This window comes from Fusarium solani, assembly GCF_023522795.1.
Source record: "Fusarium solani strain SB1 chromosome Unknown bctg00000002, whole genome shotgun sequence".
Lineage (NCBI taxonomy): Eukaryota > Fungi > Ascomycota > Sordariomycetes > Hypocreales > Nectriaceae > Fusarium > Fusarium solani.
In genome coordinates, this window is record NW_027072155.1 from 3,239,375 (window position 1) to 3,260,626 (window position 21,252).

Here is a 21,252-nt window from a genome sequence, read left to right on the forward strand (position 1 = left end):
ATGTCGCGGAACCAACAGCCCATGAGCATAGAAGCCATGCTCGACATGGAGCGGCAGGAGGTTCTTGCGCTGCTCGGAAATCCGCAACCGTCTCAGACTTCCCAAGACCGAATGCGATCCGCTTCTCCTTATGCTACCCCGCGATCGCCCGTTCGAAGCATGCTGGATATCGATGAGCAGCCTGCTCCGAGCTCTCCTCGCCAAGCCGTGCGTAGTATGCTTGACACCACGTCCCCTCCCCCACCCAAGATTCGAAGTATGCTGGATCTGGATACTCCTCCCTCCGGCCCCTCAAAGCTTCCTGGCACCAGCACAACTCCAAGCTCTCCCGTTTCTAAACCTGCCAGCCTCGCGCCCAGCACCGTTGGACACACTCGCAGCTTCAGTGATGCCGCATCGAATCCCGTCGAGTTTGGGCCTCGAGCAGCTGGAGGACGTAATGATCCTGTCTCTGGATACCAATTTTCCGATATCATTACACGCAACACGGGCCAGCAGCTTCCCAAGAGAAACACACAAGGGACTTCCCTTGGGGACACACTCCGTGGCGTCGATCGTGAACACAGGCGCTCCCTCGGAGGCGCCATCGGCGGCCACAAATCCATGTCCCCTCACAACCGCTTAGGTTCGAGGTCGAGGTCGCCCGGCACAGTACTTGCTCCAGGCACAGCTATGCTTGATGATGGCCAGATCTTTAATCTCAACAACGCCTATCGCCGGTTGACAGACGCAAACCTGGCGAGCTCGGGCGGCACTCTGTCTACTCTCCCACTGCGTACTCAAGATGATGGCCAGAGTGGCAGATTAGTCAAGGATTACTTGGGTCCTGATGGTGAACACCTGGAATCTAGTGAAGACGACGACACGTTTTCCTCTGACGACGAGGACCGAGGTCGTAAGAAGGCCCCGCGGACACTCAACCCCGATGCTAAGGGCGAGACCAGTGAGGGTTCCTCTGGTGATGGTCGGAAATCCCAGAGCCTTCTTGCTGCTGCTGATGAAGAGAGTACGTCTGCGAGCTCGCTCTATACTTGGATGAATGCTAACATCATAAATAGGAACCAAGGTTGCTTCAGGGAAGTCATACACGTATCGCTCCCTGCTGTCAGAGCCAGAGATCAAGGTCACCAGTCCGTTTGGCGACAACGTGAAGAGTACTAGCAGGGCTGCTGTGCACCCCAACACGAGCTACAATACGGGAACAGTATCAACGGCTGCTTCCATTATTGACTCTGATGAGGAAGCTGACAGAGACGACATCAAAACGGCCCAGAACCTCACCGTATCTATGTCTACTATAATCTCGACGCCAGAGTGCCATCGTGCGATTCGCATGATTTACCGTGGAGAGTACCAAAAGATTGTCCAACAAGCGGAGGATGAGCATCATCGGCTCAGAAAGTACCTGGTGGCCACAGATATGAGCGACGAGTCCACACATGCGCTCGAGTGGGCAATTGGCACGGTACTACGAGATGGCGACACGCTCATGGCCATCTATTGTGTTGATGAGGAGCAGGGTATCGGTGATGCAAACCAAGTACCGGATGATCCAAAGGCCATGAAGGAGCAGGCGGCTGCTATCAACACCGTCGCCAACAGCAAGACGCCGGCCCCGGCAATGACAGCAGTGCCGGAATTTGTGCGAGCATCTATTCGAGACTCGAAGAATAACACGCCCAACACCTCCCCTGCGCCATCGAGCCGAGGAGAGCGCAGCAGAGCAGAGGAAGAACGGCGCCGAGCAGTCAAGGATATCTCGGACAGGGTCGTCAAACTGTTACGAAAGACGAGCCTTCAGGTGCGGGTCATTGTGGAGGTGCTGCATTGCAAGAACCCAAAGCATCTGATTACCGAGGTGATCGACCTTGTCAGCCCGACACTGGTTGTGATAGGAAGCCGAGGAAGAAGTGCGCTGAAGGGGTAAGTGGCTCTCATGCTGACAGGATATGCGCATAGCTAACAATGGGTAGTGTCATTCTGGGATCATTTTCCAACTACCTAGTGACCAAGAGCTCGGTTCCTGTCATGGTGGCGAGGAAGCGGCTCCGTAAGCAGGGCAAGTACAGAGGCGTGAAGCAGGTCAATATTCTCAGCAATCCTGCAGCGAAAAGTCTATCAAATGCTAGGATCGATTAGAAGGCCCGTTTCAATAGGCCATGAGCCAGCGGAGTTCTCAGGTTGAGGCAACAGGTCGGGGATAGACGGGATGATGCACATGCATGATAGGACAGGTGTTGTGCGAGCTGTGGTTCTCTTTTCAGCATTATTCGAGCTGCACATCAACGGGCTTTGACTTGGAGTACGATTCTTTTGGGTTGAGGATGAAAGGGCTTGATGTTGGGTCAGTTGGTGGTTGAGTGGATGAGTTTCTGGGTAGCGTGGTCACTCACTAGAATTCAACGAACGGATGGAGTTTTTAGTATGGATGGACAGACGACTAGGTACTAGGTATTACGACTATGACTATGACTATGACAACGACTATGGCTTTGGCTTTGGCTACTAGTACTGTACATGTATATGTATACGTGTATGCAGGTGCAACATGGCGGGGACCAGGGCACGTTGGTTGTTTCAAGTTTAATGCCGTGGCGGCTTGATTTGATAGTGAGGGTTGAGTGAGATGGATGGCATCAAGAGCTACGACTGCATGGCGCTGGATTCGCCTGTCTCAGGTTGCATCACGTGCCTCGTTTCTCGGACGCACGTCTACCTTATTTCGACGACCTACGCTTATGGCTTGCGATGGGGTTCATGGACGGAAGGATTTGTGAGTGAGACTGGATGAATGCCTAGGGATAGAGAGTGACCTGTACTGTACAGTAGAGGCCACATTGCTGCGGGCAGGGTTTTGCCACAGGGCGTCTGAGGCGTCTCATTGGTCCCCGTCCCCGTCTCCCAGGCTCAAGGCCTATTGCGGTCACGGCCACGGCCACAGCCAGGCCTGACTCGCTTGCGGCTTTGACCTCGCCTCGCCTGGACCACCGCGAGGCTGAAACCAAGACCATGAAACCGCACCCTCACGACGACAACTGCCCGCATCTCCTGGACCTCATGCGATTGATCAATCTGTCCTCTTCGAGTCGCCAGCATGAGACTCCTCAATACCAGGACCTTGCAGCTTGAGACGTTTGGCGCCAGCCCTGAAAAGTACGCCATCCTGTCGCATACGTGGGGTAGCGACGAGGTGCTGTTCGACGACATCCAGAGCCAGGCGCGCATGAACGAGATTCGCCAGAAGAATGGCCAAGGATACCGCAAGATCTCTCAGGCCTGCGAGAAGGCTCTCGACCGCGGCTATGACCACATCTGGATCGACACATGCTGCATCGACAAGTCCAGCAGCGCTGAGCTCTCAGAGGCCCTCAACTCCATGTTTCGCTGGTACAAGGAGGCTTCAATGTGCTTTGCCTACCTCTCGGACGTTTCTCCTCAACCCTCGGGAGTGGTCGCGTCCCTCAAACAGAGCCGCTGGTTCACACGCGGCTGGACACTCCAGGAGCTGCTGGCCCCAGACGAGGTTGAGTTTGTCGACCAGAACTGGTCACCCCTTGGCGAGCGACATTCTCTGGCCTCGACAATCAGCGAGATCACAGGAATCGAGGAGTCATTTCTATTACAGCCGGACCCAAAGAAGGATCGCAAAATAACGACACTACTGCAGCGCGAAAACGTGGCCACAAGGATGGGCTGGATGGCGCATAGGGAGACGACCAGACCCGAAGACATGGCGTATTCACTGATGGGCATTTTTGGCATAAACATGCCTATTCTGTATGGAGAAGGCAACAAGGCTTTTCTCCGGCTGCAGGAAGAGGTGCTCAAGAAGTCGGGCGACCAGTCCATCCTGGTGTGGAGGTGGCCCCTGTCGCAGAAGCCCGAGGAGACGCTGCACCGGATGCACTTTTTGGCAGATAGCCCGGCCAACTTCAACCTCCGCACGTACGCAGGACAGGAGGACTCGGAGCGCTTTGGAATAAGACTGACGGATCAAGGGCTCGTGCTGCGCATCTGGAAGTGCCCGTGCAAGGTGACGCGATGGAACTGGAACAAGAAGGAGCTCAGAGACGTCGGTGAGCGGTGGTTAGCCGTCCTCGACTGCAGTTTATCGCCTGATACGCTGTCGCGGCCGGCCATTGTGCTGCGTGAGAGCCCGTTCGCTGAGAACGTATACCGGAGAGACCCCATGAGCGTCATCATGGTGATAGAGCACGACCGTAAAAAGTCGGGGTATCTGGATACAGGAGATTGTAGGCAGCTGTCCCAGATGCGTCCCCGGTCAATGATGGCGAGACTGACTCTTTTCGGCAGTAATACATTCCATAGAGTACAAGCCCGAGTTCAAGATGGAGACGATTCTGCTCGAGTCAGAGTCAGCAGAGCCAGAGCTTCGCCTTAGAGGGAGCTTCCCGTTCAAGGTCAACCTGATGCTCAAGGACCGTGAGCTCAAGCAACGAGCGGCGTACACGGGGTCCCAACGATACGTGGTGTCCGGAGAGTTGGCAGAGAAGCCAACACAGAATCCCATTTACGGAGTCTTGTTCTTTGGTGATGATGACACTGGCACGGAGCTGGTGGTGTGGTGGGGCTTGATAGAGGAGGGGACGGCCATGTACCACGTACACAACCGGGTCAACGGGCCCCGACTCTGGAGCAACAGCATCCCCGTGTGCTTTGCCCAGTCGTGGAAGAACCTCACGGGCTCGGAGGAGTTTGACGCAAGCCTGGCCGAGTCGCTGGCGGTCAACATGCTGTGCGAGGAGTTCCCGCTGCCGTGGTCAGGGACGGAGCGGCCGTCGGTGGTGGAGGTGGAGGACGGGCTGAACCTGCAGAGCGCGCTCAACGACAGCAAACCCATGGCGGCGGAGACGGTCATCGAGCTGTTTACGCAGTGCGCGCAGCCCGTGATAGAGTGCATCGGCTGGGGCATGCGGTTGAAGGCGTCGATGCGGAGCGTCGAGTTCCTGGGGCGGATGTGCTGCGAGATGGACATTGAGGAGAAGAATCCAAACGTCGAGGTGATGTGATGTGGTGTGGATGTGATGCTGGCATTACACGGAGTTGGGGGTGTTGTTTGCCTACCTATTTTAGACGACTTGATTTCTGGACATCATGTTGCTTGTCGTTTTTTTTGTATATGCATTTGGGGGAGAGGAGAGTGTGGCAAGCATCATGAGATGGAATGGGATGTCTTGGATGAAGGAGGTGGGAGTCACATATGGCTGTTTGAAAAGCCGAGCGCAAAATGTTAATCATGTAGCGATTCAATGTATCAAAGCCGAAGCCTCAGGCTAAATCGACTACAGAAAGAAATCACGATATTATATAAGTTCCTGCAATCATTGTTATCTGTTGCAGAATGCACTGATGTTTGGATGAATGAATGAATGCTGGGACGGGGCGAGCCGGCTCGGGTCCGGGAGAGCCCCACCTTTTTCCACGGAGGGGCAAGACAACCAATCCCAGGCATGCCCCGCCACCGCTTGGGAGGCGACGCCAGCGTATCAACGGTCGATAAGAGCACGACAAGAGAACAACAAAAAACAATAACGAGAGACACGGTTCGCGGCGGGTGCTGCCTAAAAATATAAAAAGCGCATCCTTTTCGTGGAATCTTCGCGCGTCCATCGCGGTATTCACCATGACCATTTCCCGTGGTGAATCACACACACATCCACAGCCCCCCCTTTACGGAACCCCTCCCCCTCATCTTCCATGACAACGAACTGTAAACAAATGCAGCTCATGTGACCAAGAGATGCCTTGCGCGTCAGGCCACTCCCACTGAGAAGACGTGTCGCGTAAAGTGGTCCCCTCTGAAATAGGTTTAGCGCGGGGTCGCTGAAACGGTCTCGTTCTGCACGGTTGGCGGGGCATGATTGGCTGTGACGCAGTAGTAGCAAGGACCCCAACCTCTTTGATTTCGTGGGCAAGTGCGTGCTGCTGTTGTTGTTGCTGCTAGAGGGAAGGAGGGAGGGAGGGACGGGAGGAGGTTTATCGGCTGTTGAGAAAAGCCGGGCGATGAATGAGTGAGCATTTTCGTCTTGGTATGTTTCATCTTCTTCCCTCCTCTTTCCTTTCTCGATCTTTCCCTCCCTCCTCTTTTTCCATCTTGAGCTGCCGGTCGAGTTGACGGGTCTCTACTTGCATCTGCCTTGCTTGACCTACTTCCCCGACCTACCGACCTAGGTACCTACTCGAGCGGGCTTCGCATCGCATTGTAATCTTACATGTCTATGCAAGCCCTGCCCGCGCCCAGCCTACCTCTCTACTCTAGCCCAGCAACAGACGTCCATCCAATCCATTCCGTCCCATCATCCATCCAACCTTGCATTGGATAGTTGCCAACCTTCTTTCTAAGCCTCTATTTGTTCTCTACCTCTTCAACTATTACCCCAAAATCAGTCAATCAGCCCCAAAAGCACAAGAGTCTACTTGATCAGAAACGTTGATCTTGCCTGAGAAAGAAGAGCATCACTTCTGAGCACACAATCAAATCAATCAATCAACCCATCATCTCCATGACTCCATTCCTGACGGTAAACAACAACGTCTCGCTCGTCAGCATCACCATCGCCCCCAGCACATACTTCATCACCGTCTTTCTGCTCCTCATCTGTGCCGTCATCTACATCCCCCGCCTCGTCGCCTTTCGCTTCCCCAACCTTGGCATACCCTTGCCGTCGTTGTCGTCGCTGGTTCAGCCTCTGTTTGCCGAGCCTCCGAGCAACACTCTGCAGACAGTCGGAGGCGAGAAGCCTCTACCGGAACCCCCCTTTGCGAGGAGCCAGCTTGTGCTCGAGGATCAGCAGCAGCTTGTCATCTCTGGTCAGGATATAGTCCTCGCCCAGCGCCGCCACCAGCTTCAGCAGCAGCTCCAGCTGCAACAAGAGCAGAACCTCCTTCTGGAGAAGCAACGACAGAAACAGATTCAGGAGATAGAGTACCACCGTCGCCGTGAGTCACGCCGTCCCCGCGACGACGACTCGCCCAAGCGCAGCAGCCATGACGGATCACCTAGAAAATCTCGACGCATCACTACGGGACTTCGATCTCCCAGCAAGCACACTGTCGCCCCGCCACTCAGTCCTCCGCAGCGAGGCGGCGACGGAAGAGGACCTCGAGGATTCGGAGGTCGCGTCCGCCGGTGGATACTCACCTCCAGCGTGGCGGAGACTCGGCAACGGAGACCGGAGTAGCGGCTTCTGGAGGGGACCTCATGACTTCCTCGCCGCTGGTATGCAACGTGGCGGTCTGAGCACTCTGAGAGAAAGTTCTCCGGAGTTTGACGATGATAGTGAGGATGAGATGGTCCTGGAGAGGGCCATCAGGACAAAGTTGCCCAAGGGAAGTCAGAGCCCGGACAAGGGTCGGAGTCCAAGTCCCGAGAGGCACGAGGATAGGACAATTCAGGTCAAGGTCGAAGATAGGGCAACTCCCGCAAGGGAGCTGGCTCTACAACACTCACCGCCAGATAATTGTGAGTGGGAATGGCAGCCTCAGCTCTCACCACTTCTCTGACATGGAATAGACATTCGCTTCGCCGTCCGCGCTGAAGTGCAACACCACACTGAGCCTATCGAGGCTGCCATCAACTTCATCCGTGATCGCTACAAAACCTTGACACGGACATGGTCCACCACCTTCACCACTGTCCTCATCGCCTTCTTCTCTCTCTCCCCTTTTCAAGTCTCTGCTCCAGCCCGCCTCACCGCGGCCTGTGGGCGATCTCGTCAAAGTTGCAGGGCTCGCCCGCTCCTTTGAGCCTCTAATCTACTACTCAGAGCACGCCGTATCCCAGGTTCATGATCTACAAGCCACGAGTGTTGCTGTCTGGGATCTTGGCGAGAGCGTGCGCACAAGCGACATGCGCGATGCCAACAGCATTGTGTCTGACCTGGATGCCCTCAGTGAGACCATGAAAACGCTGGCCATTGAAATGACCAAGTTTTTCGCTAGAGTCGATGGTGATATCGATGGGTAAGTTGTTGCAAACATGTACAAGCCCTCAATACCACAATCTCACCCCTTGTTAGCATCCTCAACGTTATGGACTGGGCAAAGATGCACCTCAACCGTCTCAACTCGTCTCCCTCCCCTTCCACTCTCTCCTCCGCCTACGACAACATCCACAACATCCTCTCCCAAGCCCGCGTCCTCGAAGATGCTGCCGGCTCACCGACACCGCTCGGCCGCCTCACCACACACATCTTCGGCCTCTCCAACCCGCAGCGAGAGCAGCGCATGGTACAGCTCCTCTTCACCGAGTTCATCGCCGTTCTCGAGGACTCGATTCAGGCCGAACTGCAACATAGCGTGACCCTCTTCGCCCTGTTCGAGGCCGTCGACTTTCACTTCCTCAACCTCGCCCGCACCGTCGTACGCGAGTCGTCAGCCCAGGAGGAGCTGCACGCCGACATGCTCTCCAGCCTCTGGACACGCCTTCTTGGCACCCGCGCCGCCGAGCTCCGCAAGTTTGAGCAAAACCGTCAGCTGTTGCGCAATGTCCGCGAGAAGACGGTCCGCAACAAGGGCATCCTCGTCGAGCACAACGGCAAACTCCTGACCCTCAAGGCCTCCCTCGAGACCCTCCGCAGCAAGCTCGTGTCTCCTCTCGTCCGCGGCGTCAACTCGACCACCCTCACGCTCGAGGACCAGATCCAAGGCCTAAGCGATGTGAGTGAGTACCTAGGCGAGGTCAGGAAGCAGCAGAAGGGCAAGGTCATGGAGACGCTCTTTGGCAGCGTTCCTGGCAAGAAGTACATGATTGAAGAAAGGCCCGATACAGTCGTGGTAAATACCTTGTAAGGTGTGGTGCATTGTGTGGATTGGAGTACAACAACATTGGTTGGCGAATTGGTTTATTGCATGCAATCAGGATAGGGTCACCACCGGTCAGGCAGGCAGGACAAGGTCATTTGCTTACTGCTGGTCAAGCGAGGTCGGTTGGAAACGAAACAGTTTCATGTTCACACTGGAATAGGCGTTTGGTTGCACTATTGGAGTAGGTAGGTACACATTCTCCTTGGTGTTTTGCATGCATGCATGTACAGGAATATTTACAGTCAGGAGTAGCCTAGTCTATGAATACATTATAGTTAAGCAGTTGTCTGTCATCTTTGAAATCAGGAATAAGAACTCGTGAACATATCCATCGTTGCTCCTTATTATATGTCAACTCAGAGCACATTCCAAGTACAGCTTGTCAACCTCTACTCATCAGTCACATCAGTCACATCACATCACATCATATCATATTCACATCCTCGAAGAGTAACAAGACATTTCTTTCATTAGAAACCCTATCCGCATAAAACCTCTGCGTTGATCATGCCTGCAAACGAGCACCATCGGTGGGGGGTATAGGTCAACAGGCAGAGTATCAGAAAACCGTCAACGCCGTCCTGGTGGGTTCTCCCGACAGAGCGCCGCCGCCTTTGCCGTGCCATGCCATGAGCAAGCAAGCAATCGGCAGTTCGCCTCGAGAGCCAGCCACCTCAGAGTCCCCAAACTTTTGAGTTTCCCTTCCTGAGAAGAAATAGCAACCAAGTCTATCTGTACATAATGCGCCCCCTCAAATTGGGTAACACAAGGTCGTAAAGCATGTTGTTTGTTGCCTGATCGTTCATAAATTGCCTCGTCCAGGCATACGTCGTTCCAGTTGAGGGGGTTGCCCAGTCAGATAACCATGACAAAGGAAATGATAGAAGCCAGAGGTGTTGGTGAGAAGGTAGGTAGGTTCAGGCTTAAGCCTTGGTCTCCTCCTCCTTCTTGGCCTCACCGCCCTCGGCGCCGCCCTGGGCCTTGACGTACTCGTCGTAGACGGCGAGAGCCTCGTCGACCTTGGCCTTCAGCGAAGCGTCATCCTCAATACTATCATCTGTTAGTAACGTGTGTAAAAATGTCAAGAATGGCTTGGCTTACAGGTTGACAAGCTCCGAGTTGTCCATCTCCAGGAGCATACCAGTGATCTTGCCGGCGAGTTCGGAGTTGATGGCCTGGATCTTGGGGAAGATCAGCTCACCCAGAATCTGCTTCTGCTGAGCGGGTTGAGCGGCCTGAAGCTGCTGCTGGAGCACGCTGGCGGGGTTGGCGCCCTCGGCACCACGGCCAGCCTGAGCCTGGGGACCGTTTCCGTTGCGGCCAGTGTTGGGTCCACCACGACCAGCACCCTGCTGGCGGTTGTTGGGAGGGAAGCCAGGCATGGCACCGCCCATGGGAGGAGCGCCAGGCATACCCTGAGGGCCACCACGGCCACCCTGAGGAGCACCGCGACCACCAGAGAGAGCGGCCTGCTGAGCCTGCTGCATGGCAGCCATGAACTGAGGAGTACCGGGCTGGCCGTACTGAGGAGGGAACTGGCCGGGCATGCCGTACATGTTGGGGGGGATCTGCTGAGGAACACCTCCGCGACCGCCCTGCTGAGGGTAGCCGGGGAACTGACCGGGACGGCCGCCCTGGACACCGGGCATTCCCATGCCGGGCTGGGGGAAGGGCATGCCGCGGCCACCCTGGGGGATGAATCCGGGCTGTTGGCCAGGAGCAAAGTAGACAGGGGGCTGCATGTACTGCTGGGGCATGCCAGCGGCGGCGGCGGCCTGCTGCATGCGAAGCTGGTTGCGAGCCTGGATACTAGCCTCAAGCTGGCTCTTGCGAACATCCTTGCGCTGGGCCAGAGCGACGTAGAGGGGCTTGTTGCTGACCATGCGCTGGTTCATCTCGGCGACAGCCTTGGTGGCATCGTCGGGGTTGCTGAAGCAGACGAAACCGAAGCCCTTGCTCTTACCGAGCTTCTTGTCAGTCTTCTTCTCAGTCTTCTTCTCAGCGCCCTCCTCGCCCTCCTTGGTCTCCTCCTTGTTCTCCTTGTCCTTGTCCTCCTGCTCCTCCTCCTTCTTCTCCTCGGCGGGCTTCTCCTCCTCGTTCTCGACAGGAGTGTCGCGCATCACCTTGGCCGAGGTGATGGGGCCGAACTCGGAGAACATCTGACGGAGCTTATCGTCGTCGACATCATCATCGAGGTTCTTGATGTACAGGTTGACACCCTGGTACTTGTTGGCCTTCTCCAGGCGAGCAGCCTCATAAGACTTGCGCAGCTCCTCCTCGCGCTCGTGCTTCTTCTGGGCGCGGCCAACGTACAGGTCCTGGCCACGGAAGTCCTTGCCGTTGAGCTCATCAACAGCCTTGGCGGCGCTTTCGTGGGTGGTGAAATTGACGAAGCCGAATCCGCGGCTCTTGCCCTCCTGATCACGGGCCAGAGAAGAGGAGGTGACGTCACCGTACTTCTCGAACAGCTGTCGGAAGTCATCCTCGGTAGCCTCCGGGCTGATGTTCTTGACGTAGACGTTGGTGAAGTTGGCCTTCATCTCCTCGAACTTGCTCTGGCGGTCCTTCTTGGGAATGTGGTGGCCAACATAGACCTTCTTCTCGTTGAGGAGCATACCGTTGACGTGCTTGATAGCCTGAGCAGCAGCCTCATCGGTCTCGTAGTGAACGAAACCGTAGCCCTTGGAGTTACCGTTCTCGTCCTGGGCGACCTTGCAGCTCAGAATGTTGCCAAAGGCGGCAAAGGTGTCGTGAAGAGCCTTGTTGTCAATAGCGACATCGAGGTTCTTGATGAACACGTTACCCTGGCCAGTCTTGCGCAGAGCAGGGTCGCGCTGAGACCACATGATTCGGCAGGGTCGGCCCTTGATGATGGTGTAGTTGAGCTCCTCAAGAGCCTTCTCGCCGTCGGCAGTCGAGTTGTAGTTGACGTAGGCATAGCCGAGAGAGCGGCGGGTGACGGCATCACGGCAGACACGGATAGAGGCGACAGCACCGATCTGAGAGAAGAGCTCGAAGAGCATGGCCTCGGTGACGGCGGGGTCGAGCTCGCCGACGTACAGAGAGGCCGAGTTCTGGGGGTGGGGAGCAGCCGAGCTGGGAGTAGGAGCGGCAGCATCGTCGGCGGCGCCAGCGACAGCAGTGTCGATGGCAGGGGCCTTGGCATCACCGCTGCCGTTGAGGGAGGTGTTGCTGAGGTCGTTGGCAAGCTGATCAACAGCGCCGGGAGCAGCGTTGGAGGCCATTGTTGAAGTCGGGATCTAAGGTTTGGTATGAACCTGCAATGCGCAGCAGAGTCAGCGACAGGTGACCAAAGAGAGGACCGAATGAAGTAGAGAGGGGAAACAGGAAAAAAAAAATGAAGAAAAAGTTGACGAGCAGGAGGGGGAGGGGAAGGAGGGTCCAAACGCACCTGTTTAAAGAGTCGACAGCGGGTCAAGTTCGCGTGTTACTCGACGTAAGCGAACAAAGGGACGGGGCAACGAACAAAGCGATGCGACCGCGACAAATGTCTGAGGATTTGAGCAGCAGGGAGAGGCCAACTCAAAGGGAAGATGTCGTCGGGGAGGAGAGTCACTCGGGCGGTGTCGCGAGAGACAAAGAGAGTGAGAGAGAGGGATGAGGGGTGGGTTTGGTGGTGGGTTGTGTTTTTTGGGGGTTTTTTCAAGTTTTTTTTTGTGTTTTTTTTCCGGGTGGAAATGAAGTGAGCAGAAACAGAGAACTAGTACGAAGACCGTACCTCTGGACTGACTCGACTTTATGGGTTTTGGGGTTGAGTTTGATAAGGTTGGTGTTGCGGTTGAGGAGGGAAGAGGGAGAAATTTCGTCGGTGGTGATGGATATTTTTTTGTTCGTACCTACCGCCGTCGCACGCCGCACTGCCAAAACCTAAGGCTAAGGTAATATGTACGTACTAATTTGGCCTTGCTGTGCAGCGCGGTGCGGTTGGAGGAAGGTGGGTGGTGGGGGAGGATTGGTGGAGTGAACCTGCCACCCAACGCCGCCTGTCTCCCCTCTCTGGGTGCCAACCTTCCAGACTCGCACCTGCCAGAAGGGTGGTAGCGGTATTTACCCGCTGATCCTGATAAACGGCGTGGTAGTGAGGCGGGCCATCACTAACACTTTTCGCCTAGCGGCGTCGTGATTTGGCGTTAGGAGGCGGGGGCACGTGCCCTACTCGCACCATCTCGCCAGTGGCCAAGGTACATGCGGCGCCTCCGGTGGGAAAGGGCAAACCGACGTTGAAATTTTCTGTCAAGCACACCTCTCAGCGACCACGCCATGCTGCATTGAAGCTAATAAACGGGCCCATGCTGTTTTTTGTCGGTTCGCCTCGACTCAAACAGGCAGAACGGTGCGAGGAAAACAAGGACGACGGAAACGTTGGGTTTGCGATTGCGACGCTCGTCTTTGCAGTTGCGCTTGCACCGTGTCTCATCAAAGGGATGACAACTGTACAAAGGGAAGGGACTCTTGGCTCATCTGTCTGTCTTGTCTCGTCTCTGCTGGGGCCCCGAAAGAAAAAGCAACGTCGCATGTGACGAAGGCACTTAGAAGAGTGCCGTGGGTGCTTGGTATCTTCACCGCTATGTCCACCGCCAAAGATACTTGGTGCTTCAGTCGGAGAATTCAAGCTCCCCAACAACTGTGCTCGACTGTTCGGGATGGCGATCCTTTGCTACAGTGTTGAATGGCACAGTCCCAGACCAATCATGGCTTTTCTCGCGGTTTCGCGCATTAACTAGGGGATAGTCAAGGAGTTATCGGCAGTTCATGAGTCGCATGACAAAGGACATGGGCTTTCTAATCCTTCAAGCGAGTATCCGTATCCGTACTTCGTACTGTTGCTGGGTAAACTTGAATAGCTGCATTCCAGTTGACTACAAAGCCAAACATTGGACGAGGTTAGAGATTATCACAAAATAAAAGCGAGGCCGTTAACCGTTTTGTAAACTTGGACGGATATCGGTGAATTGGTTACAGTACAATATCCAATGCTGGACGGACGTTGGGCGACATTGACCAATGGGTGAGCCTTATCGCACTCGCTCTCTCATCCACCTGTCAGAGCATGGCTTGAAACCAAAGAAGGCAAGTAAATTCTACTTGAAGGACATCGCTTTTGCTAAATCAGCACTTAAAATCGTCCTGGTTGGCGCAACCAGGTGGTCTGTTTCCTGGCCTGTCCCGTCCGCATTTGCGTTCTGCGCAGCTGCTCATGTTGGTGCCCGCGCAAGGTCCATGTTCCGCCCCTGGTTCTAGGCTGCTCTGCTTATCTTATCAGGGAGCTAGCCCCCCCAGGATGGTGACCTCACCTCTCCAATTCCCCACTGCCATCTCCAAACGCCGAAGACGGCACGCACCCGTCGCTGACTGAGCCTAGAAGCTGAATCTTCTAGAAGGAGCATCACGATCGTATCGATACGCCCGACGACAACGGTTGACCATGTTTCGCTCGCACGACTGACTCTGATACCTCTACAACCGAAACTCATCATCGTCCCGCCCCCTCCTCGTGCCGCTCGCCGCAGCCATGTTTTCCACGTTCACGGGCAATTCGAGACGTCCTCGAAACGTCAACCTCAGTGGTTCCGCGGGCAACCCCTTTGCCAACACTTCATGGAGCCCATCCGCCGTCTCCAACGCCAGCAAGACAGTCTCGAACGCACAGGCCGAACGCGAGAAACGACAAGCTGAGCGCCAAAAGATCAAGTCGGCCGTAAAGATCCAGCGGGTCTGGAGGGGTCACAGAACAAGGGCAGCGTTGCGTGAATCTCAGCGAGCTGCATTTGATAAACTCTACGCCTCAGATGCTGCTGGCAGCCCCAAAGACAGACTTCCCCGGGCTTTCCCTCTACTCCTCCTCGTTTTCTCGCCACGACGAGATGACGACATTCGACGAGCAATCCGTTATGCACGTGATACCGAATCTGTCCCTCTTGAAGCGATTGTCCCATCCAGAACCCATCCAGCGCGCCTAGAACGACTTGTTCGACTTCTTGTTGAGGCGCTAGATACGTCCGTTTCGGCAGGGTATGTGCACAGCAGCTCGGGCTTGGCATCATGTGAAGGCTATCTAACCACGTCGTACAGGCAGTTATCTGAAGATGCACAGCTCCTTGGCAAGCTCGCGATACGAATAATAGCCAGTTCCCCGAACTTGGTTCTTCCCTCGGTCGATAGATACTACACGGTGATCGCGAAAATATGTCAGGCCCAACAGCTGCCCGGCCAGTGGCCAGATATTGTGTTACAAGCTCTATCTGCACCACTGGGAGTTGATTCTGCAAGTGGTACGTTGCACCAGGTTATCATGAAGGAACGTAATACTAACTCATTTGGAGGAGCTTCGAGAGTCTATCATGCATACGCCTTTTCTTTCCTCACAGCCAGCAACCTGTACTTTTTCGAGACCAACATTGCTGTCTTATCCAAGAATATCTCTCTCCCCGATTTATCAAGAGCGATAATAGAAGGACAGCCTTCTGTGTCTAATGCCCAAAATTCAGAGGATGCTCTCCTCTGGCAGTTGGCTCACTTCATCGACTTGGGCCGATCCAGCACCAATACCACCACGGGCTCTGCAATTTTAGAAACTCTGTACACTCAGCTGGCTGCTCTTTCTTCCGCTATCAGCGTTCGATTGTCAACAAAGTCGCCAAATGAAGGGTCGGGTGACGAAGACGCCGCGGATGAGCATCTCGTACTGGATCCGTATATCGCGACCAAGTTGACATCCTTGGTGGAGAGCAATGGCATCTCGCAAACACTACGCGACTTTTCTGTCAACCTAGCAGGATCTTCACATCACGAGTTTCAGGGCGTAAGCCTCTTGGCAGGTTACATATTAACTCTGCTTCAATGCTTTCCGGCCAGCAGCGACGACATTCGAATGCGTCTGTTTCTCGAGGAGATTCCTACACCCTCCGGTGATGTCCCAACAGTCAAGTTTCTGTGGGGTATCATGAGGAAGACTTCAGTGTTCAATAAACTAATGACAGGATCAGAACAGCCTATCGACGTGCTGCGCAGGTATTTGGGCGTGACGCCGAGTACATCAGGTGCCTCGAGCAGCTCGGCTGAGGAGCAAGATTGGCGGATTATTCTTTTGTTCCTTGAGCTGTATATCTTTATCCTGCGACTAAGCGACGATGAAGACTTCTTCAGTGGGATCTATCCACAGCTTTTGCAGAGCAACTCATCGACATCTCGAATTCGATCCTGCAGCTTGTCCCTGGAAGACGTCAGGCTGCTTACCATGTTCCTCAAGAACACAGCCTTCACCCTTCATTACAAGGCCCAGGAACTCTCCAAGTCTCGAGAAGCACTCGAAGCAGCTGCCAAGTCTCGCGTGAACTCGTACTTGGGCGCCTCGATTTCTCCGCCGGTGCAAGATGCCACCGCACTTTCTTCACTAAAGGGCCCAGCAAGGTTGGGTTTGGACAGTCTACGAAGCATCGTCACTGTAGCGATGAAGATGCTTTACGAGAGAGACTCCAGAAAGCAGTTCCTGCCAACGAACCATTGGCTCATGACGGACAAACTTGACAAGGAAGACTTTATCAGCGCCGTAATTGCAGAAGAGAAACGACAGAACGAGGAAGACTCTGGAGACAGCGAGGATGAGGAAGAGGAGGATCCTCTCAGAGTCTTTTCCACATTCGGCGGCCAGAGTCTTTCACGGCGTGTCAGACTCGAACAACTGAAAGCCCAGCAAACCCGGGCCATGAGGGAGCGGCGGTTGGCAGAGATGGGACCTAAGCTGGAGATTCTCAAACACATGCCGTTTGTAGTGCCCTTCGAAACCCGAGTCATGATATTCCGTCAGTTCATCCAACTCGATCGAGGCCATCGGGAAGGCAATATGCCTCGCCACTTCAATCCGTTCAACAAGCACCACGCCCAAATCCGACGAAAGAGACTCTTCGAAGATGCGTACAAGCAGTTCTACGAGCTTGGTGAGGGTTTCAAAGACCCAATACAGATCACCTTTGTAGACCAGTTCGGTACCGCTGAGGCAGGCATAGATGGAGGTGGTGTCACCAAAGAGTTTCTCATCAGCGTCACATCAGAGGCTTTTGGCAACCACGAAGGGGCTGGCATGTTTACCTCGAACGAGAAGGGACTATTGTTCCCTGACCCTACCGCCATGGACGTTCTCCGAGAGTCGTTGCGGGAAAGTGGACTATCCGAAGAGGATCCCGAGTTCAGAGAGTTCGTGACAAGTCAACTGAGACGGTTCGAGTTTCTGGGCAGAATCGTGGGCAAGTGCATGTACGAGGGTATTCTGGTCGACCTGGCCTTTGCCGGCTTCTTTCTTCTCAAGTGGGCATCGACTGGCCCCAACGACGAGAACAACTACAAGGGCAGCGTAAACGACCTTCGAGACATGGACGAGGATCTGTACAACGGAATGTTGCGTCTCAAGAACTACTCAGGAGACATCTCGGAGCTGGGGATCGACTTTACCATCGAAGACCAGGTCTCTCAACCAGGCCAACCTGTCAAGACCATCACCAAGAAGCTGATTGCCAACGGGGATCAGGTACATGTTACCAACGACAACCGACTACTGTACATTTCGTACGTTGCCCGACATCGTCTGGTGGTGCAGCCCTCTCTGCAGACAGCAGCTTTCCTCCGTGGGCTTCGAGGCATCATCCGCCCTTCGTGGCTCTCCATGTTCAACCAATCTGAGTTGCAGCGCCTCGTCGGCGGTGACTCGTCCGAGATTGACATCGATGATCTCCGCCGCAACACTGTCTACAGCGGTCTGTACGAGATTGGTGATGATGGCCAAGAGCACGACACGATCAAGCTGTTCTGGAAGGTGATGCGCGGGTTCACAGACTCACAACGTCGCAGCGTGCTCAAGTATGTCAGCTCGACGCCGAGAGCGCCGCTGTTGGGCTTTTCACAACTGAATCCCAAGTTCAGCATCCGCGACGGCGGCACAGATGAGGACAGACTTCCGAGTACGAGCACGTGTGTCAACCTCCTGAAACTGCCGAGATACAAGACCGAGGCGGTGCTTCGGGAGAAACTGCTTTATGCTGTTACGTCAGGGGCTGGGTTTGATCTCAGTTAGTTATCATGATGCGATTACTTTGGGGGATATAGGTAGTTATGGAGTGGCAGAATGATTTGCATTAGCGACTGGAATGTACATGGATGGGAGTGAATGAATTCAGGACCGAGCATCTTAGAATACATAGGAATGGAAGTAATTTCCGCAATTATCTGTGTTGATGACTTCTCGCTATATAGATGGCTGCTGAACCAGAGTAGTGGAGCCAGAGCGTTGAGGGTATATAACGTCAAGGCCCTGGTTAAGTTCTTCCGTTCCTTCACATCAGACCAGGTGACGCCGCCGTAATTCATGAATAACTCTAATGTTTCCCAAGAGAATATCAGTTGGCGATTATCCGAGTCATGTACAGAAACGATCAGATATTATCATTTGACGAGATTGCACTTTCGCATTAAAGAATAATCATTAATTCGGCCGTATATCTATGGTGTAAGTCGTGTTATAACTCCTGATAGTTCCTAGCTACCAGCATCGGTTTTCGCCTCCAGAGATCCAAAATCATCTGTCCGAATAGTCCATTCGCCCACGAGAACCTATTCTCACACGTTAGCTCGGCAGTAACCAATAGCATCTCAAGAAACTCACCATGATCTCGTCCATTGATTCTCGTCGTAGCTGTTGACCGTCTCGTGGATCAGGCCGAGCCCAGCCGTCGAGTTCATCAACTGCCAGATGCCATTGACAATCTCATCGTCGTCGTCGCTCGTCATGAGCTGGACGATGAGACCCATTGGCCACGCCATGCCCGGGCCGAGATGCGGTCCGCCTGTGGCGTTGAGGATAGGACCCCTTGCGTAGTATGGGTTAGATGAGCTGAGGACAAAGGCGCGTGTGTTGTTGTAGAGATGTGGTGAGGCGGGCTTGTAGCCAATATGTGGAATACTCAGCAGGGAGGGCAAGTTTGCATCGTCCTGAGTACCGGTTAGCATATCCTCTACTAGTTTAGGATCGCATGTGTGATATACCATGAGGTTATAAGATCCAAAGCCGTCCACCTCATAGGCATACATCTCACCAAACTTGGGGTGCTTCACAATGCCATACTCGTTAATGCCAGTCTCGATCCCTCCAGCAAGCTCCTCCATCTGCTGAGCCACCTCCTGATCCAGGGGCGACATGATTTTTGCGCACGACGCGAGGTACCGCGCAAACATCATGTTGGCGGGAATAAAGTATTGATAGATGCACGCGTCGTCTGACGGTCGGAAGAAACTGCGTACAAGACCGATGTGGCCCTTGACGGGCGCGCCGCGGCCGTGGTTGGACACGGTCTCGGATGCGCTGTCCGAGTTGCGTAGCCACTTGTAGACTGAATCCTGAACTCTGCCATCCTTGTCGTAGGTACCCTCTTGCATGTGCTCAGCGACTTTGAGCAGCTTCTTGACGGCCTCTACCCAACCAAACTTTCCAAAGAACGCACCATCGTCCGTCTTTTCGTAGTAGTCCCACGACATCTGAAGAAAAGCAGCAAGCGAGTCGAGCTCATACTTGCACTCAAACACAACCTCCCCATCGTACTTGGGGTTGACGGTGTCGCGGGCTTCGAGCGATCGCTTCGCGCGGCGGAGCTTGGCCTCGGGCGGAGGGTGGAAGGCGTTGCAGAAGGGCGCGTTGCGAATGTACCTGGCCTGGAGGTTGATTGCGCCGCGGAAGAGGGAGGCGATGTCGTTCTCGTCCTTGGGGGGCTTGGCAGGGGAGAGGATGGACTTGTAAGACTGGAGCTGGTTGGCGCTGTCGCGGAGCCACATGGCATTGATATCGCCGGTCGTGATGAAGGCCAGCTATACATAATGTTAGCATATTTAAGAAAGACTAACTGATATAGCGACTAACCTCCTCGTCCGGGTTATCAGCCGCGACACCCCGCCATTTAATCGTAGTATCGACCGTGTTAGGCCACGTATTCTGGAACAGGTGAAAGAGATCGGGATCGGTGATGAGCTCCGTCATCTCCTCGTAGATGAGGTGCTCAACGGCGGGGACAGAGTAGGTCCGACACTCCTGACTCGGACGCTGAAAGGGAAAATGAAAGCGGCCCCCAGACGAGGGCTCATGGCCTTGACGGGCATACTGCTCATAGTTGGGACAGCCGGCCGAGACGGCTACGGCGGCCAGCAGCAGAAGAGAGACGGGTCTAGACATGGCGACAATGGAGTCGTCATCTGCTGACGGTCAATTATTACCCCGGAAGCATTGTGGGATGGGTGTTTCTGCTGAGTGAAGCCAGCGAAAGGGGAAAAGCATAGATCTCAGATCCATGATGGGCGGTTTGGGGATGTGAGCTGTGACCAATAGCGGCTCCTGACCCCTGGCACTTAATCTGGGGAAACGGAAGCCGGGTCTCGTATTGGGGGCTTGAGCCAAGACCTTCAGGGGCAGATCTGCCGGATTCTTCTTTGCAGCAACATAACAGTTCGTCTGCGATTTCTTGTTCTTGATGGCTTTCTTGGTGTTTCGTATGTCACGGCAATTCAGTCTTGTAACCAGGCCACACCATCTGGACAGCAAGACCTATTCCACCTTTTGACCCCAATACGAGTAATTCTCTTTTCACTACTAGGGTAAAGAAGGTTAATGTAGAGAAGCTCAACCTCGGCACGTCCCTCGGGATATTTTTAGGTCATCTCCGACAGCCCTATAGAATTGCCTTTTCTGGCCACATCTTGGAGATCAACATTACCCAGGGGAGACTAGACAATCAAGGAGTTCAACGGCTGGATCGCGAATGGACCAAGTTAGCGAGTGCACAAGTCTGTGACCAATCCCGTGTTAGTGCTGCAAGACACCAAAAGAGTATTATTATCAGGGCCGTCTATAATCTATCTCTCTATGCCGTCCACGTCTATGTCTATCGTTCATCGTCATTCTGTACATCCTTTACTTTTGCGGCAATTCTTCTAACCATCCATCATCGAACATGTAGTTGTCAAGATTGATCGAGTCGGGAACGGCCGGTTCGACAACGCCTGAGCTGACGACGGTCGAGTTGACGATGGTCGAATTGGCAACACCCGAGTTGATGATGGTCGAGTTGCATACTAAACAAAAGTCAGCACTTGATCACAGTCGATTCAAGTTGGCGGGACCAGATGAATATCATACCTGGCGCCGCGAACTGATATCTGACTGCCTGGAAGTCGGTCCAGGGAGCTCCGCTCTCGGCCAGTTCCTTGAGGGTCCGTTGAATCCCTGGTAGGCCCATGTTTACACATACCGCGACGCCCGCCAAGCTTTGGGCGCATAGGTTGATATGGGGTATGGCATCGTGTGTGAGGATTACGCAGGGATGTACAGACACTTCGATGTACGGGTAACCGATATGGGTCAGGCACATC

The 21,252-nt window shown here is 54.3% G+C and overlaps 7 protein-coding genes across 7 annotated transcripts; 4 read left to right on the forward strand and 3 right to left on the reverse strand.

Moving 5' to 3' along the window:
- Nucleotides 1-2,139, forward strand: MRS44_004950 (uncharacterized protein; the record flags this gene model as incomplete). Its single annotated transcript, XM_046268698.2, has 3 exons — nt 1-1,006; nt 1,059-1,923; nt 1,974-2,139. The coding sequence occupies 3 exons, from the start codon at nt 1-3 to the stop codon at nt 2,137-2,139; spliced, it is 2,037 nt and encodes a 678-aa protein (XP_046135895.1).
- A 955-nt stretch (nt 2,140-3,094) lies between these two features.
- On the forward strand, nt 3,095-5,030 carry MRS44_004951 (uncharacterized protein; the record flags this gene model as incomplete). The annotated part of the gene is made up of 2 exons (XM_046268699.2): nt 3,095-4,253; nt 4,315-5,030. 2 exons carry the CDS (start codon nt 3,095-3,097, stop codon nt 5,028-5,030), a joined length of 1,875 nt encoding a protein of 624 aa, XP_046135894.1.
- A 1,494-nt stretch (nt 5,031-6,524) lies between these two features.
- MRS44_004952 (uncharacterized protein) lies at nt 6,525-8,811 on the forward strand (the record flags this gene model as incomplete). Its single annotated transcript, XM_065622389.1, has 5 exons — nt 6,525-6,960; nt 7,025-7,483; nt 7,535-7,741; nt 7,788-7,983; nt 8,040-8,811. The coding sequence occupies 5 exons, from the start codon at nt 6,525-6,527 to the stop codon at nt 8,809-8,811; spliced, it is 2,070 nt and encodes a 689-aa protein (XP_065478461.1).
- Nucleotides 8,812-9,749: 938 nt separating this feature from the next.
- MRS44_004953 (uncharacterized protein) lies at nt 9,750-12,071 on the reverse strand (the record flags this gene model as incomplete). Its single annotated transcript, XM_046278314.1, has 2 exons — nt 9,750-9,876; nt 9,928-12,071. The coding sequence occupies 2 exons, from the start codon at nt 12,069-12,071 to the stop codon at nt 9,750-9,752; spliced, it is 2,271 nt and encodes a 756-aa protein (XP_046135892.1).
- A 2,288-nt stretch (nt 12,072-14,359) lies between these two features.
- Nucleotides 14,360-17,914, forward strand: MRS44_004954 (uncharacterized protein; the record flags this gene model as incomplete). The annotated part of the gene is made up of 2 exons (XM_065622390.1): nt 14,360-14,859; nt 14,920-17,914. 2 exons carry the CDS (start codon nt 14,360-14,362, stop codon nt 17,912-17,914), a joined length of 3,495 nt encoding a protein of 1,164 aa, XP_065478462.1.
- Nucleotides 17,915-18,498: 584 nt separating this feature from the next.
- Nucleotides 18,499-20,059, reverse strand: MRS44_004955 (uncharacterized protein; the record flags this gene model as incomplete). Its single annotated transcript, XM_065622391.1, has 2 exons — nt 18,499-19,698; nt 19,751-20,059. The coding sequence occupies 2 exons, from the start codon at nt 20,057-20,059 to the stop codon at nt 18,499-18,501; spliced, it is 1,509 nt and encodes a 502-aa protein (XP_065478463.1).
- Nucleotides 20,060-20,794: 735 nt separating this feature from the next.
- On the reverse strand, nt 20,795-21,119 carry MRS44_004956 (uncharacterized protein; the record flags this gene model as incomplete). The annotated part of the gene is made up of 2 exons (XM_046279383.2): nt 20,795-20,955; nt 21,020-21,119. 2 exons carry the CDS (start codon nt 21,117-21,119, stop codon nt 20,795-20,797), a joined length of 261 nt encoding a protein of 86 aa, XP_046135889.2.
- Between the last annotated feature and the right edge of the window lie 133 nt (nt 21,120-21,252).